Raw genomic sequence first — 16030 nt, 5'->3', positions numbered from 1 at the left:
TGAAAATTTGTTAATAGTTTAACGGTGTCTAGGCGGACAAACTTTGATGTATGGGGATGTATTTGAACAGGGGAAGTTTTAATTGTGGAACAAGTTAAAAATTTGAAACGTCAGACTACGAAAACGTCACATGTATTTTGTCGGATAGAACTTCCAATTGTATTGTATTGATTTGTTACCCTTTCATTAAACTCTCATGTAACAATCAGACTGGTATTTATCACCAACTGGGCATTTTAATAAGTCCGACACGTAGAACATGTTAAATGACAGAAATTATGCAGGTGATAAATAGCAGTCTGATTTTTGCATGAGAGTTTAATGAAAGGGCAACAAATCAATTGGAAGTTCTGTCCGACAAACTACATGTGACGTTTTCGTAGTCTGACGTTTCAAATTTTTAACCTGTTCCACAATTAAAACTTCCCTGTTCCAGTGTTCCCGTACATCAAAGTTTGTCCGACTAGACACCGTTCAGCTATTAATAAATTTTCATCTTGCTATTAATCAACTGTTTTTTGGTACGCGGGATCCAGGCTAATGGTCTATGATTTTTTGGTGATTATTTTAAAAAGAGTTAGTTACATTTTGTTTCATGAAATATGAGACAATATTTATGTCTCGAAGGTCATGATTAATAATGAAGACAATATTACAACTAAAAGATAATCAACATGTCTAATATTTTTATTTTCTTGATCCTAAAATCCAAGAGTCTCAGTCAAACAGACTTTTTTCAAAAAAACAATAAATTTGAAAATTTATAACAGCTTAAAAATTGACAATGATAATCCTCCATTTTGCCTATCTCTTGTATATTCTTATATTCCTTATTGGTATAAATAAATGCGTACGGTGGTAGTAGAAGAAAAATGTAAGTAATAGCCATAGTAGATAATATTCTATAATGAATAATATGACTTTGGCTTTAGTTTTTGCGATTTTATTTATCGGTGGAATATCTACTGCTACAAACAAAGGTAATATTTTTTCTATTTGTATCTTAGTCAGAAATCTATAACAGATATATTAACTCCATTACAGTAATTAATTTAGTACTAAATCGCCAAATCTGTTGAGCAAGATTTTATTAGCTGTTGAGCAACAGTTTCATAGATTCTTTTAATGCATCATTTTGAATGGTTTCCTTTAATAAATATAATTTTTTCTTCCGTTTTATGATCTCACTCTCTCTCTCTCCTCTTTATAGCCATTTCCCTCATTAGTGAGTTTCGTGCTTTCTTACCATACGAGCAACTATCTCTTCTTCTATCGACTTCTATCATGGACTACTCTCATAAACTCAGAGATCATCTTGTCACTAACAATCTGCCCTTGATTTGTCCATCGAATGGGTGAGTGACTTCTACCTCTGTAACCGCCAACGCTTTCCTAAACTCTATATCTTTTAAAATTATCATTACTTCTTCTTGCCTGAGAAACTTTCAGACGTGTGCGAGACAAATAGAGGAGAGTCGATTAAGGGTTATTAACCTCTTGACGGGTTGAGTGATTTGCTCTGTGCTCTATCCATGATATCCTAAAGGGACGTATCCACTATGTTTGCAAACTTCTTGCGCTCCGCGCTTCCTGCAACTGTTCAAATGGGTACCCAAGTAGCACCGAACGGGTTTATTAAGTCTTTTAAGGATGCTTTAAAACTGTAGAATAAAACTAAAATTAAAACCATTTGGTTTTTAAGTAAACCTTAAGGTTGCAATAAAACCCCTTTCAGCATAAAAGGGCCCACTCTGAAAGAGGTCAATAAAACCAAAAATAAAAACCTTTTTAAAACTTTGTTTTCTTAAGCAACTGGTTTTAACACTGCTGTGAAGGTGCTTTTAAAACCATGTTAAAAGACACTTTAAGTGCAGACAGTTTTATAGCAAACTTAAAAAGGTTTTTTAAATGGAAACTTTTAAAGTCAATTTGCCATATTAAATGATTCTTTTAACCCATATATTCCATATAGGCCAACAAATTTTTACATGTGTTATGATAGGTAGATACGTATTTGTAACCATAAAATAATAAAAAGTAATTTTGCCACAAATAAAATTGGAACAAGTTAAGCTTAGCAAAAGTATTAAGTCCAAATTACAAAAAAATGGAGTTACTACCCTTTACCTCTACGGTACAAAATAAAAAGTAATTGGTTATTTCTGATTTTCAAGGTAGAAATACACTTGCGCACCCAACTTTATTGATAATGTTAACAAAAATAGGTCTAAATAACTCACGCCCCCTAAAATTTTTGACATTTGGCGATTAAAAAATTTAAAAAAATTAAATCTGAAAAATATTAATTTGAAAGAAAAATAATTTTATCTACAATTTTAATGTTTTAATGTTAAAATAAATCGAATTTATGTCTTTAAGACACTTATTTATAATTTTTATGTAAACCTTATATTGTAATCTATCATGGCTTTCAGCATCTCCAGAAAGCAATATGGCCAAAATCCAAATAAAACTATTTGGCCTATCGACAGAGAATTGTTAAGATCAAATGGTTTTATTTTATACCTTTCCAAGAGTATATATCCTACATAAAAGCAAGGTTGCCTTGGAATTAAAACCGTTTAGTTTTAATGCTGCTGTCAATAATGACACTCGGTTTTAATGTGAATCTAACCTAAAATCGAGTCGTCATAGTGCTGCGTGTGTTGTATTTTTCTTTTAAAATGACCAGTTCGTTTATATTTTAAGTACTTGTGACTTATTTCTTCCACACTAACTGTACTTCCACTTCTGTTTCGCTATAAAACAAATAGCCGATCATTTTGGATATGAAAGAAGAGGGGATGACTTTAGTTTTATTGTTTCTAACAAAAAGCATAGTTTAGTCTTTACGGTAACCAAATTGATTCAGTTAAGAGCGTTTGGTTTTATTACAACCTACTAATTGCTTTTATGAAAGCAACTTTAAAGCAAACTAAAAAAATTGTTTTAAGGCATATGTTTTACTGACAAAATAGTCTTGAGATCAAGTAGTTTTAATAATAGGTTTTATTAGTCATATTAGGAGAATCTTTAAAACTGCAATAAAACTAAAAGGTAACAAACTAGTATCTAATAAAACTAAACTGTGCGGAAGGTTCACATAAAACTGATTAGTTTTAAAGTGAACTGAGAATAAACCATTTTAAAACTACAATAAGACAAATTATCTATTAAGATTAATTAGTCTTATTTGATACTCTTATTAGATACTTTAAAACTAGTAGAAATGCTTAACAGTTTTAAAGTTCTGGCAGTATATCTACAAGGTAACTTTAAAACCATTATCTTCTTATTTACCACAATAAAACCTTTATAAACCTTAAATAAAACTAAAATGTTTTTATTGTGCTACTTGGGTAAGGCATGCGCTCATCTACATATATAAACTGCCACCGATTGAAGCGCTGAGGCGGAGCGCGCACCGTTGCACGGAGCGCGAATGTATCCACTGTGTGGACCAGTTGCATGAGCGCGGAGCGCAAGAGGAGCGCGAACATAGTGGATACATGTCTCAACAATTCTCCTCTAGCAACACATCTCGAAGGCGTCAATTATTTTTCTATCGTCCGATTGCATTGTCCATGTTTCGGACCCGTTAGATACTAAATATAGAAAAAATTAAGGCACGTAGCAATCTAATTTTGTTTCTTTTCAACAAGGAACGCTCTTTCCATATTTTTATCATTTTAAAAATTCCTACTCTCTTACGAATTTTGGTTTAACAAGAGCCTGCATTTCTAATGTACGAACTTAAATAAACTCGTTTGCAGTGAATGTGAATAATAATTTACTATGTTAATTTTAGTTTAATGATCTGGAGACTACATCTATTGCTTTCTGAAATCTGCATATCGAAGGTTTGAGATCTTTTTGCCTGCGATAAAGATATCGACATTCCAATTTAGTTCAGTCATTTGGTCGAAAAAGGCGGTTAGCTGGAAAGTTTTCCGTGAGTTTTTAAAATTGGTTATTTTATGGATTTCGGTGTGTTCTAATTGAATTTCAACTTTGCTACCTCCCTCCGACGCTCATGCCGCCATATTGAAAAATGGCGCCTAATAACAGTTTTTTGGGAATATCTCTTTTCCAACGCATTCTACGAAAAAAATATTTATGTACAAAATTAAAGTAGGAAAAATTTCCTACCATTTTTGTATTTATAATTTTTCTGTAAAATCAATAGTATCCGCGTACCAGCGTCAGAAACTATTATTCATGTACACCACAACGTGCTTTGCATATATTTTTCTAAAATATTTTACTATTGCCGTAACACCTTGACTACCGATCACTTAAATCAATAAGGGTCTAGGACGTTTCATCGCCGCCGCGCGCCGTTTCGATGTCGCCAGTTCGATGCCGATGCCGGCGGATTCATCGCCAGTCAATTAATCGCTATCTGATATATTTCCGAATTTTCGACAGTTAGAATTATTAGTTATTTTTAGTATTAATTAGGAATTCTAGGAAATGCGAGATATGACGGCGATGAAATGGACTGGCGATGAACCGGCGGCATCGAAACGGCCGGCGATGAACCGGCGGCATCGAAACGTCCCATTCCAATCAATAACTTGTAATTTTGTACCAAATATTGTGTACCATTTTATCATCACATTTTAGTTTCAATATCCAATACACAAGTTTTAATAAACTTTTTTAAAACCGTGGTAACTATAATTTCATTACCTTATTTTGAAAACAATACGAGAAACTAAAAACTCTCGTTTTATCCCAGGCTGTTTTAGAGCATTTTAATAGCATTTTAGAGCATTTAATAATGATGGAGGCCGGCGTCTCACAGGGTACTACAGTCATATTTTGTGTGAGATGTCGGCATTACACACGGTCCTTTTAAAGGAAAACTTTTGAAGGAAAAGAATGTGGACAGTCGAGATATACGGGTTATTGTCAATCTGTACTGGAATCAAAAAGCAAAGGTTAGAATCGAAAATGACGAAACAGAAACTGTAGAAATCAAAAGAGGTGTTACACAGGCAGTACCGGTGCTAGGATATTTGTTTCTTTTTTAAGCTAACATTTTTTATAACACCAGTAGAAAAAAGCTCATTTTCCGCGCTCCCAAACAGGGGCGCCCGCCTGCAGTGCATCCCTTGCAGGTCCGTTATCGCCGGCCCTGCACTACATAGGGTTGCGTGTTGTCTCCATTGTTATTTAATCTGTAAAGCAAAGCTATTTTTAAGGAAGCAACATCAGAGGAAGAACAGGGTATATAAACCGAAAAATCTTGAACAACATAAGATTTGCAGACGACACAGTTATTTTGGCAGATAGTCTAGAACCACTGCAACGATTAGTAAATAAATTACTTGAAGTCAGTATAAAATATGGATATAAACGTTAAGAAAACCAAGTTCATGATTATTTCTAAGCAACATACAAGTAGAGAGACTGAATTACTACAAATATCTGGGAACCTGGTTAAATTAATTGTTTTCTCCTTCAATTATAAGGTTACTTCTTCTTCTTTAAATACCGTCTACCAATCGGAGGTTGGATATCATCATCACTATCTTTACTCTATCTGCAGCTGCTCTGAAGAGTTCTATGGAACTGCATTTAAACCAGTCCCTTAAATTCTTCAACCATGATACTCTCCTTCTTCCTATACTCCTTCCTCCTCTTAAGTAAGTGAAAAGTAAGAAAACATGCTTTTAAACGAATATATTGGACTGAATTGCTCCGTTATATGCTGAAATTACGATAAAGAGGAAGAACGGCGACTATTTTTGAAAAAGCTTTTGATGAAATCGAAAACGAAGAGGTGTGTGATGAGTCTGATAGTTACATCGCAGATGCGGACGAAATTTCGGTCTGCGATGTCTCGATCGATGCTCAGGACGAAGTTGTAACACCTGGTTCATCAGGAACAGCAAAACAAAGGAGATTGAGCTAAATTTCTAAATTAATAAATGTGAATTCGGTCTACAGGTGAAACCACAATAAAAAACGCGCTGCTTACTCTACCTCCAGGTGGTGTGGAAATGAGTTTTTTGAAGTTATACTTCTTTGCGATCGAGGGTGAAATTTTATAATCCTGGGCGCATGCGCACACAGACAGTATGTTGTTAGTTGCTAAATCATCCAAGTTATGTATATATCAGCGCAACTAAGGTTTAAAAAGAATTTATTAGTGTTTTTAGTAAATGTATTTATTATAATTTTTGTGTCTTTGGATTTGTCTTCCTTGGGAGTAAGATGATAAGTATTACACATTTTTATATTAATTATACTTCACTTGATTTATTTGTCACCGTCGTTTGTAATTACGTCAGAGCAGCCGTCAAAACAAAACCCTGATGGGTTGTTAGTCGAGCATTCGACTACGTAACGCGAAGGTCCCGGGTTCGAATCCGGACACGGACGGACGATGTTATTCCTTTTTCTTATTTATTTAATACAAATAAACTGTTTTAAGTACCTATATTTATTTCGTTGAAATCATATAATAGAAGTATAACTTCTTACTTGCGTACACACACACACACACACACACACACACACACACACACACACACACACACACACACACACACACACACACACACACACACACACACACACACACACACACACACACACACACACACACACACACACACACACACACACACACACACACACACACACACACACACACACACACACACACACACACACACACACACACACACACACACACACACACACACACACACACACACACACACACACACACACACACACACACACACACACACACACACACACACACACACACACACACACACACACACACACACACACACACACACACACACACACACACACACACACACACACACACACACACACACACACACACACACACACACACACACACACACACACACACACACACACACACACACACACACACACACACACACACACACACACACACACACACACACACACACACACACACACACACACACACACACACACACACACACACACACACACACACACACACACACACACACACACACACACACACACACACACACACACACACACACACACACACACACACACACACACACACACACACACACACACACACACACACACACACACACACACACACACACACACACACACACACACACACACACACACACACACACACACACACACACACACACACACACACACACACACACACACACACACACACACACACACACACACACACACACACACACACACACACACACACACACACACACACACACACACACACACACACACACACACACACACACACACACACACACACACACACACACACACACACACACACACACACACACACACACACACACACACACACACACACACACACACACACACACACACACACACACACACACACACACACACACACACACACACACACACACACACACACACACACACACACACACACACACACACACACACACACACACACACACACACACACACACACACACACACACACACACACACACACACACACACACACACACACACACACACACACACACACACACACACACACACACACACACACACACACACACACACACACACACACACACACACACACACACACACACACACACACACACACACACACACACACACACACACACACACACACACACACACACACACACACACACACACACACACACACACACACACACACACACACACACACACACACACACACACACACACACACACACATTCTTTTTTTTTTTTTCAAAACGTCTGCGTCTATTGAAATATACGTTGCGGCGCTCGAACGACAAAAATGATTGAGTTTATGAAAAAAATTATAAATACATAAATTGTAGAAAATTGTTTCTAGTTTAATTTTGTACAGAAATGTTTTTTTCGTAAAATATGCCCAAAAGGAGATATTAAAAAAACTGTTATTAGGCGCGTGTGCGGCCGAGATACGAGGTAGAAAATTTGAAATTCGAAAAGAGCATACCAAAATCCATAAAATTACCAATTTTCAAAACTACCGGGAAACTTTGTCTAGGTAAAACTACCAAATGATTGGGCTAATTGTCACTGTCAAGTGATTTTGTCATTATATATTGTTATGATCTGCTTTCTCTTACTTTTGTATTAATTAGTATTTATTTAATTAATTATTCAATTGTCGTAAATCATACATACAATTAAGAAAAATCTCAGGGTACCTTTTTATCATACAAAAAAAAATAACTAAATTATCTTAGGTTATACTTATCCTTTCTCGTGGTTTCAGTATCTCTTAGTTGATCCTTATCGGGGATAAAATAGGAAAAGGGAATAAATAGAAATACCATTAATAAGCACATACAAATATCTTTTATTATCAAAAACAATACTCTGAAAATTTATCAATTAAATCCTGTGGGCATAACTGTCCCAATGAAACTCTTACCACATAAATTAATTTTAATTCAACAAATATTTATCGGTTTCTTCCTGATAACATTGATAAAACAAACTAAAACAAACAAATTTAAGTATACGCAAAACTACTTATACTTCCTATTAAATTTTTGAAATATTGGAATATTATCTCATATTCTTTTACTAAAAAAAAAATTAACTTCTGAACATAAAGAAAATTTATCACATAAATTATTGATTGACCTTTTGATTCACACACAATGATGTCTCCTCTTGGCCCAAACAGCTCTTCCTTGTTGATTATGTTAGGCTTCAAAGCCCTCTCCGTTCTCAGCACCAATCCAGCAGCATACCAGCAACTTATTCTCCAAAACACGAGCCACACCTCTTTTAACCAGTACTCGTTAAAAAACTCCAAAATTCCCTCCTCTCTTTCTCACAATAATATTCTCTCCCTTGGACTTTACAGAATCAAAGAGGTATTTCTTCTCAATTTGATCTGTCTCTCGTTCCACTTTTCAGCTACACTCTTCACTATCTAACAACCACTGGTACTTGCTTCTGAACTATTCACGAAAACTTTGACTGCTCTTCTCCGATGCCGGTCACATAATAATCTCCTTTTCCAAACTATCTGAACATTCAACCTTCTCTCATCCCCATTCCACTTTTTTCATTCGAAAAACCCATGCATCCTTCCAAACAATTACTTCTACTCATGAAAAATACTTTTCGGCAATTCTACAAATTTACTTGGGGCTTAAACAAAGAGGCTTAAAATTTCAACTTTCTCTACCTTACTTTTATAAATATAATAATTACCTTTGGCTTTTGGCCTCACCGTAACAAAGCAACCGTTTTAAAATTATTATCCATGGAAAAACTCATTAAGGATAAACCCACTGCTTAAAAGCTAACTTCTAATAAATAGTTACAAATCAATATACAGGGTGTATCAAATTTATGTGCCCGCGTTATATAAAAAAAATAAAATTTTTATTCTATCTTTGATTGACAAAATGATACACAATAACATTCTCCATATAATAGTAGTTGAAGAAACTTACAGATAAAATACATCCTTTGGACTTTAAAAGGGTTGGACTTACGGTTTTCAATTCTTATTATGGTTTTATTATTCTCGAGTAGGCTCTTTGAGCTTCCAGAGCTGACGGATATTAGGAATTCCCATCTCAGAATTTTGCACTTCACACATTCAAATATATTCCTATATAATTCAAATTTATCATAGCAACATCAAATTTTCATTAGAGATTCGATTAGGCCAAAATGTCGGTTTCCTATTGGTGCTGGTACCTTTCACGTTTTACACCCATATAGTAATACAGCCTTTTCATTGTGTTTGTGTTATGATTAAGCATATTGTAATCACTACTAGTCCTATTAATTATTTCCTGCTTATCACGCTCTGAACTACAGTTACAGTTGTTAATGATGCTGCCCAGATATACAAATTCTAGCACTCCCTTAATTTCCGGGTTGTTAATCACAATAGGCTGGGTTGTTAATCACAATATGCTGACTGTTTCTGGTACCCATTCGCATATATGTAATAAGAATAAGATGAGAAAAATTAAAGGACCTTATCATTTTTTAATTAAGTTAAATTTTAATTTTAATGAAAAACCATCAAAGTGTATTATGATATACAGTGAGGACGTTTAGGTTGGAATAAATTCATTTCATCAATAATGGGGGATTTTGGAGAGAAATCCCGAAAGAGGTCGATTTTTATTTTTAAATTATGATTTTTTGGCATACTATACAGGGTGAAGCAGATAAACGGCCTATATCTCGAGAACAAAAGGCGGCAGAGTCATGAAAATTGAAATGAAGGGGTTTTGAAGAATGATCTATTTAATGAAGATATTTTCATTTATTTGCTACTTCCGGTTATACCAGAAATTGCTTATAACTTCGTTTTTTTTTAAATGAGACACCCTGTATATTTTTACATTTTATTTTTGGATTCTCCTCGATGTCTTCTTTCTTAAAATATTAGGTTTTGTAATGTTATACAGGGTAGTTTAAACGATAATTACGTTTTTTTATTAACTTTGTAGCAACTTTCACACTCTGTAGAATTGTATTAGTTTGACATATCAAAAACTCTATTTATGTCCAAATGATTTCTGATATAGTCTACTACTGTCAAAAATTATTAGTATAGCTAAATGTTGAATTTTAGTATACAGGGTTGGTCGAAACTCGGAATGAGTATTTTCTGAGTTTTCCTAAATGGAACACCCTGTATTTTAGTATTGTAATGAAATTATATTTTATGGTACTTTTTTATTTCTTAAGCATTCCCTATACCTGAAAGAGAAAAAAGACCAAACATGATCACCATTCCCTTATGAATTTTCTACGTGCTGACAATGACAAAGAGAAGTTTCATTTTTATGCCGTTCTTTTATGGCATGTATGCAATTTATAATGCAGCGCAAAACTGTTATTTAACCGATTTTCACATTACAGTATTTTATGAGATGTTTAATTTTTTATTTGACAATTTTCCGCACAAAACTGGTAATAGAAAATAATTATAGAAATATTTAATAGTTACTTTCAATCATTAAAACATTTTTATTTTCAGAAATTGTCCAACAATTAAGACACAATGCCCTATGTCTTCAGGCTGGATTTTGTAAGTAAAAAATAGTTCTATGCATATAAAATATAAATAATCTTGTAAAAGATGGTTTTGCTTGTTTTCGATTCAGAGGGATGCACAATCGCTGGACAGCTGTTTCCACCATTGCAGGCTTCCTCAACAGCGCTAGCGTGCACACCTCTAAATCGAAAAACAGCTCGATCATCTATTTAAGGGGAATTTCAAAGATCATTGAAATTCCCATTGGGACGCTATCCAGCGACATCTCTTAAACAAATTGAAAATGCTCAGATGCAAAATTGACCATTATAATAAAATTAAAATGGTAAATAGTTATTTAAATCTGAAACTTTTCTTGTTGAAAATTCTTTCTGGTACATCCTTAATCTACGACTTTTACAATTTATAAGACCGCAGACGACAAATATAGAAAACAAAAAGGACTCCACTATATGCAGTCACATTCCGTTTTCATTCGTCTAGGAAAAGGACAGAAAGAAACTTCCTAGTACTCAAATCTGAGTAAAGATAGAAAAGTAAAAGATGATTTTGCTTGTTTTTGATTCAGAGCGATGCACAACCGCTGGACAGCTATTTCCACCATTGCAGGCTTTCTCAACAGCGCTAGCGTGCACACCTCTAAATCGAAAAACAGCTCGACCATCTATTTAAGGGGAATTTCAAAGATCATTAAAATTCCTATTGGGACGCGATCCAGCGACATCTCTTAAACAAATTGAAAAGTCTCAGATGCAGAATTAACAATTATAATAAAATTAAAATAGTAAATAGTTATTTAAATCTGAAGCTTTTCTTGTTGAAAGTTCTTTTTGGTACATCCTTGATCTGTGACTTTTACAATTTATAAGACCGCAGACGACGAATATAGAAAACAAAAAGGACTCCACTATATGCAATCACATTCCGTTTTCGAATGGTTAGATGGTCGAGCTGTTTTTCGATTTAGAAGTGTGCACGCTAGCGCTATTGAGGAAGTCTGCAATGGTGGAAATAGCTGTCCAGCGATTGTGCATCCCTCTGAATCGAAAACAAGCAAAACCATCTTTTACTTTTCTATCTATACTCAGATTTGAGTACTAGGAAGTTTCTTTCTGTCCTTTTCCTAGACGAATGAAAACGGAATGTGATTGCAACTAGTAGAGTCCTTTTTGTTTTCTATATTTGTCGTTTGTGGTCTTATAAATTGTAAAAGTCGCAGATTAAGGATGTACCACAAAGAACTTTCAACAAGAAAAGTTTCAGATTTAAACAACTATTTACCATTTTAGTTTTATTATAATGGTGAATTCTGCATCTGAGACTTTGCAATTTGTGATAAATAATCTTATTCTCTACTAAATTACGTTTTTACCACATCTTTTAGCTTGCCCTGCAGTAGACAGTCAAACATCGGTTTACTTTCCATTAGCAGATTGCACCAAGTTCTGTCAATGTTCCAACGGAGTTCCATATCTACACAATTGTCCGCCGGGGTTACATTTCAATCCAAGTCTTAACGTTTGTGATTATCCTGCGCAGGCTGGATGTACCGGTGAAGGGGTTGTAGTAAGTACAACAACTACTACTACAACTACTACTACCACTACGCCGGCTCCAACTACTACCACTACGACTACCACAACACCTGCTCCTACTACTACTTCGGCGCCGACCACCACCTCTACTTCAACTACTGCTCCTACAACAACAACTCCCACTACCACTACTTCTGCCCCAGTAACCACCACTAGGACGACCACAACACCTGCTCCCTCCACTACATCGGGACCAATTACTTCAACAACTGCTGCTACAACTATAAAAGTTGATAATTTATGTCTTCAGCAAAACATAGGTGAGAACAACTATAAATTAATGTTTTAATAAATCTGCAAGACCTAATTCAAATTAGAAATTAAAAGTTTTCGATAATTACCACATTCCAGTGTGTTCTACAAATTACTGTAACTTAAGCAACAGATAGAAAATCAGCATCATCATCAACAGATATTCCATACATCATCGGATGTAAGCCTTCACTAAGTGTATCCATTCATTTCTGTTCGCTGTTTTTTACATCCATTCGTGATCAGTCAAGTAGAGGCAAATCTCAAACCAGATGGACTAGTCCATCTGGTTTGAGGTTTGCCTCTACTTCTCTTACTTGCCTTCGTCGCCATTCAAGAACTCGTTTCGCTCAACGGTTGTCTTCCATTCTTCCTATGTGTCTTGCCAATTCCATTTTAACATGTCAATCTTTTGGATCACATGTGTTACTTTTGTTCGTCTTCTTACTTCTTCATTGGATTTGCGATCACTCAGCTTAATGTTGAGCATTCTCCGTTCCATAGCTCTCTAAGTCACTTGAAGTTTGTGGACTACGCTGTTGGTAAAAGCCCATGTTTCACTTCCATATTATGTCATAGCCGGCAATACTAGTGCAGTCACTGAACGTTTTCACCTCCGATTTCGTTGAACTTTCTTCGATTTTAATGAAAATTGGTGAGTAATTAGAGGATACCTTAAGGAACAAAGGTGACATGATGCCAACTTGCGCTTCTACCCTGGGGTGAATGCCACCCCTTCTCGGGGGTGAAAATTATTTTATTAAAAATAATACCATAAGTCGATACAGGGTTAAATTCTAAGCAAAATTTGTTATTTTTGTATATTATAGATTCGGGTTAGAACGTCCTGCGATGTTGTCCGATGCCCAATTGCCATCGCGTCCTATCATTACAATCGTCCTCTGTCAATCCTCGTTCGCTCATTGATCTTCGAACTCCTTCCACCCACGATTTCTTTGGTCTTCTTCGTTTTCTGGGTTCCGGTGGTATCTATTTTGTTACTTTCTTTGGTAGTCTCTCTTCTGGCATTCTTTGAACATGCCCATACCATATAAGCTGTTTTCTATCTATACAGTCGGTCACAGTTTTTTATAGACCTATTTCTTCCTTAATTGTGTTATTTCGAACCCTATCAAGTTTCGTTGTTCTGGCTGCTCTTCTTAGTGCATCCATTTCTGTGGCTTCTATTTTCCTTATTTGATGTTCTTTCAGACGGCACGTTTCAGATCCGTACAGCAGTGTGCTTTTTATCATTTTGTCATATGTTCTCAATTTTCTTTGTTTTCCTATTTGAGTACTCCATAATATTCTATTCAGAGATTTAATTAATTTTCTAGCTTTATTTTTTATACTGTTTATCTCTGCATCATCCGTTCCTTCTTTGTTAAAATTTATTCCCATTTATTTACATTCTTCACATCGTTTTATTGTTTTATTTTTTTCCAGTTGCAGGTCAGTAGTTTTTTCTCCTACGCAGAGGTACACCGTCTTTTCCATGTTCATTATCAAACCCCATTTTTCAAATTCCTCATTCAGTTTTCATGTCATGTACTCGAGATCCTCTTTGTCATTTGCACATATTGCTTGATCATCGGCAAATTGGAGGGTATACAAACAAGTATCATCGTCCACCTGTATGCCCATTCCTTTGCATTTCGATTTCCACTGGTGGAGAGCTTTACCAATATAGATTTTAAAAATTGTCGGTGTTATGCAGCACCCCTGTCGTAGGCCTTTATTGACTCTGAATGGTTCGGATATTCTGTTGCCTAATTTTATCTGTGCTTCCATGTTGTTGTATATATTCTGAATAGCCTTTATAAGTGTATGATTGATAGAAGTTTCCTGGAGTACCTGCCATAATTTCCAAAAACTGCCAACATTTGTTATTTACAGTTATTAATATAAATCAATACTTTTTGAGTTACTAAAGATCAAAGATTTTTTTTCGTAAAAATTGCACGTTTTAAAGCTGTTTTTCACGTATAACCCAAAAACTATCAACTTTCACAAAAAAGTTATTATTGTCAAAATTGAAGAAAATAAAAAATTGAATGCACTTCTCACTTAAATAACTAAAGTAATGGTAATTCAAAGTGAGTTATGGGTAATTGAATGTATATTTTTTTCGACGAGTACTCAAATCTAAATATACAAGCTTAAATAACGGGAAAACGATGCATTTTACAAAATATACCTTTAAAGCACTTAACAAAGCACTTTGGAATACCTATCAAATGAGCTCCAGAAGAAGTTAATAGCATCAAAATTAAGCAAGTTATGATGAAAATAAAAGAACCCTTTCGATTTTTTTAGGAAAAAGTGAAAAATAAAACATATGCCATTTCCACAAAAATTAAAATTTATAGAAATCCTCATAATAATTTCTTTATATTAGCATAAGTAATTATTTCAACAATTTTGACCAGTTTAGGAGGCATAATTTTGAAAAAAGATATAATTTAAACAAATCAGAATTTGTAAAATTATTATATTTTTCATTTTCTTTTGATAATAACTCCAAAATTACTCAATATAACAGAAAATGATATATAACAAAATTTTAAGTTTTTTCTCCAACAAATACTTTACCTTTTTTACTATTTCTGTAGGGTAAAAAATAACCGAGATAGAAACGTTTAAAGCTTAAATTTTGTTGCGAGAACCATGTAACCGGGGCCATTGAACTTTTTAGTTTTAAAAAAGTAAGGGGTGTAAAAGATTAAATTCAACGATGTTTAATAGCCCTTAGAATTAACTTTCAAATGTTTTTTAGGTGAACCTGATATCTTAAAAATTAACAGAGGTATTAAAAAAACAATAACATTTTTTGGAAACATTTTTGAAAGATACGTTTTGAAAAATTTTTGGAGCATAAATTTTAATGCTATCGACTCGTTCGGGAGCTCATTTGATAGATATTTCTAAGTACTTTGACAAATGTTTTTTAATAAGTTTATGTTATAAAAAATATACATTCAATTACCTATAACTCACTTTTAGATAACATTAAAAGATTTCTATAGTAAAGAGTTTATATCGTTTTTTATTAGCTTCAATTTTGGTAATAATAACTTTTTTGTAAAAACTTATAGTTTATGAGTTA

At 34.6% G+C, this 16030-nt stretch overlaps 1 protein-coding gene across 50 annotated transcripts in view; it reads left to right on the top strand.

Moving 5' to 3' along the window:
• Positions 1-845: 845 nt before the first annotated feature.
• Positions 846-16030, top strand: part of LOC114329324 (serine-rich adhesin for platelets) — a 31239-nt gene continuing 16054 nt past the window's right edge. For all 50 annotated transcript variants that reach the window (XM_050649667.1, XM_050649676.1, XM_050649659.1 and 47 more), the window contains exons 1-3: positions 846-980; positions 11060-11110; positions 12462-12932. In XM_050649667.1, coding sequence (XP_050505624.1) covers positions 908-980; positions 11060-11110; positions 12462-12932 — 595 coding nt within the window. In that variant the 5' untranslated portion in view covers positions 846-907. The remainder of the gene's footprint in view (positions 981-11059; positions 11111-12461; positions 12933-16030) is intronic.

The sequence above is a fragment of the Diabrotica virgifera genome, chromosome 4 (genome assembly GCF_917563875.1).
Source record: "Diabrotica virgifera virgifera chromosome 4, PGI_DIABVI_V3a".
Lineage (NCBI taxonomy): Eukaryota > Metazoa > Arthropoda > Insecta > Coleoptera > Chrysomelidae > Diabrotica > Diabrotica virgifera.
This window is presented reverse-complemented; position numbering and strand designations above follow the sequence as displayed.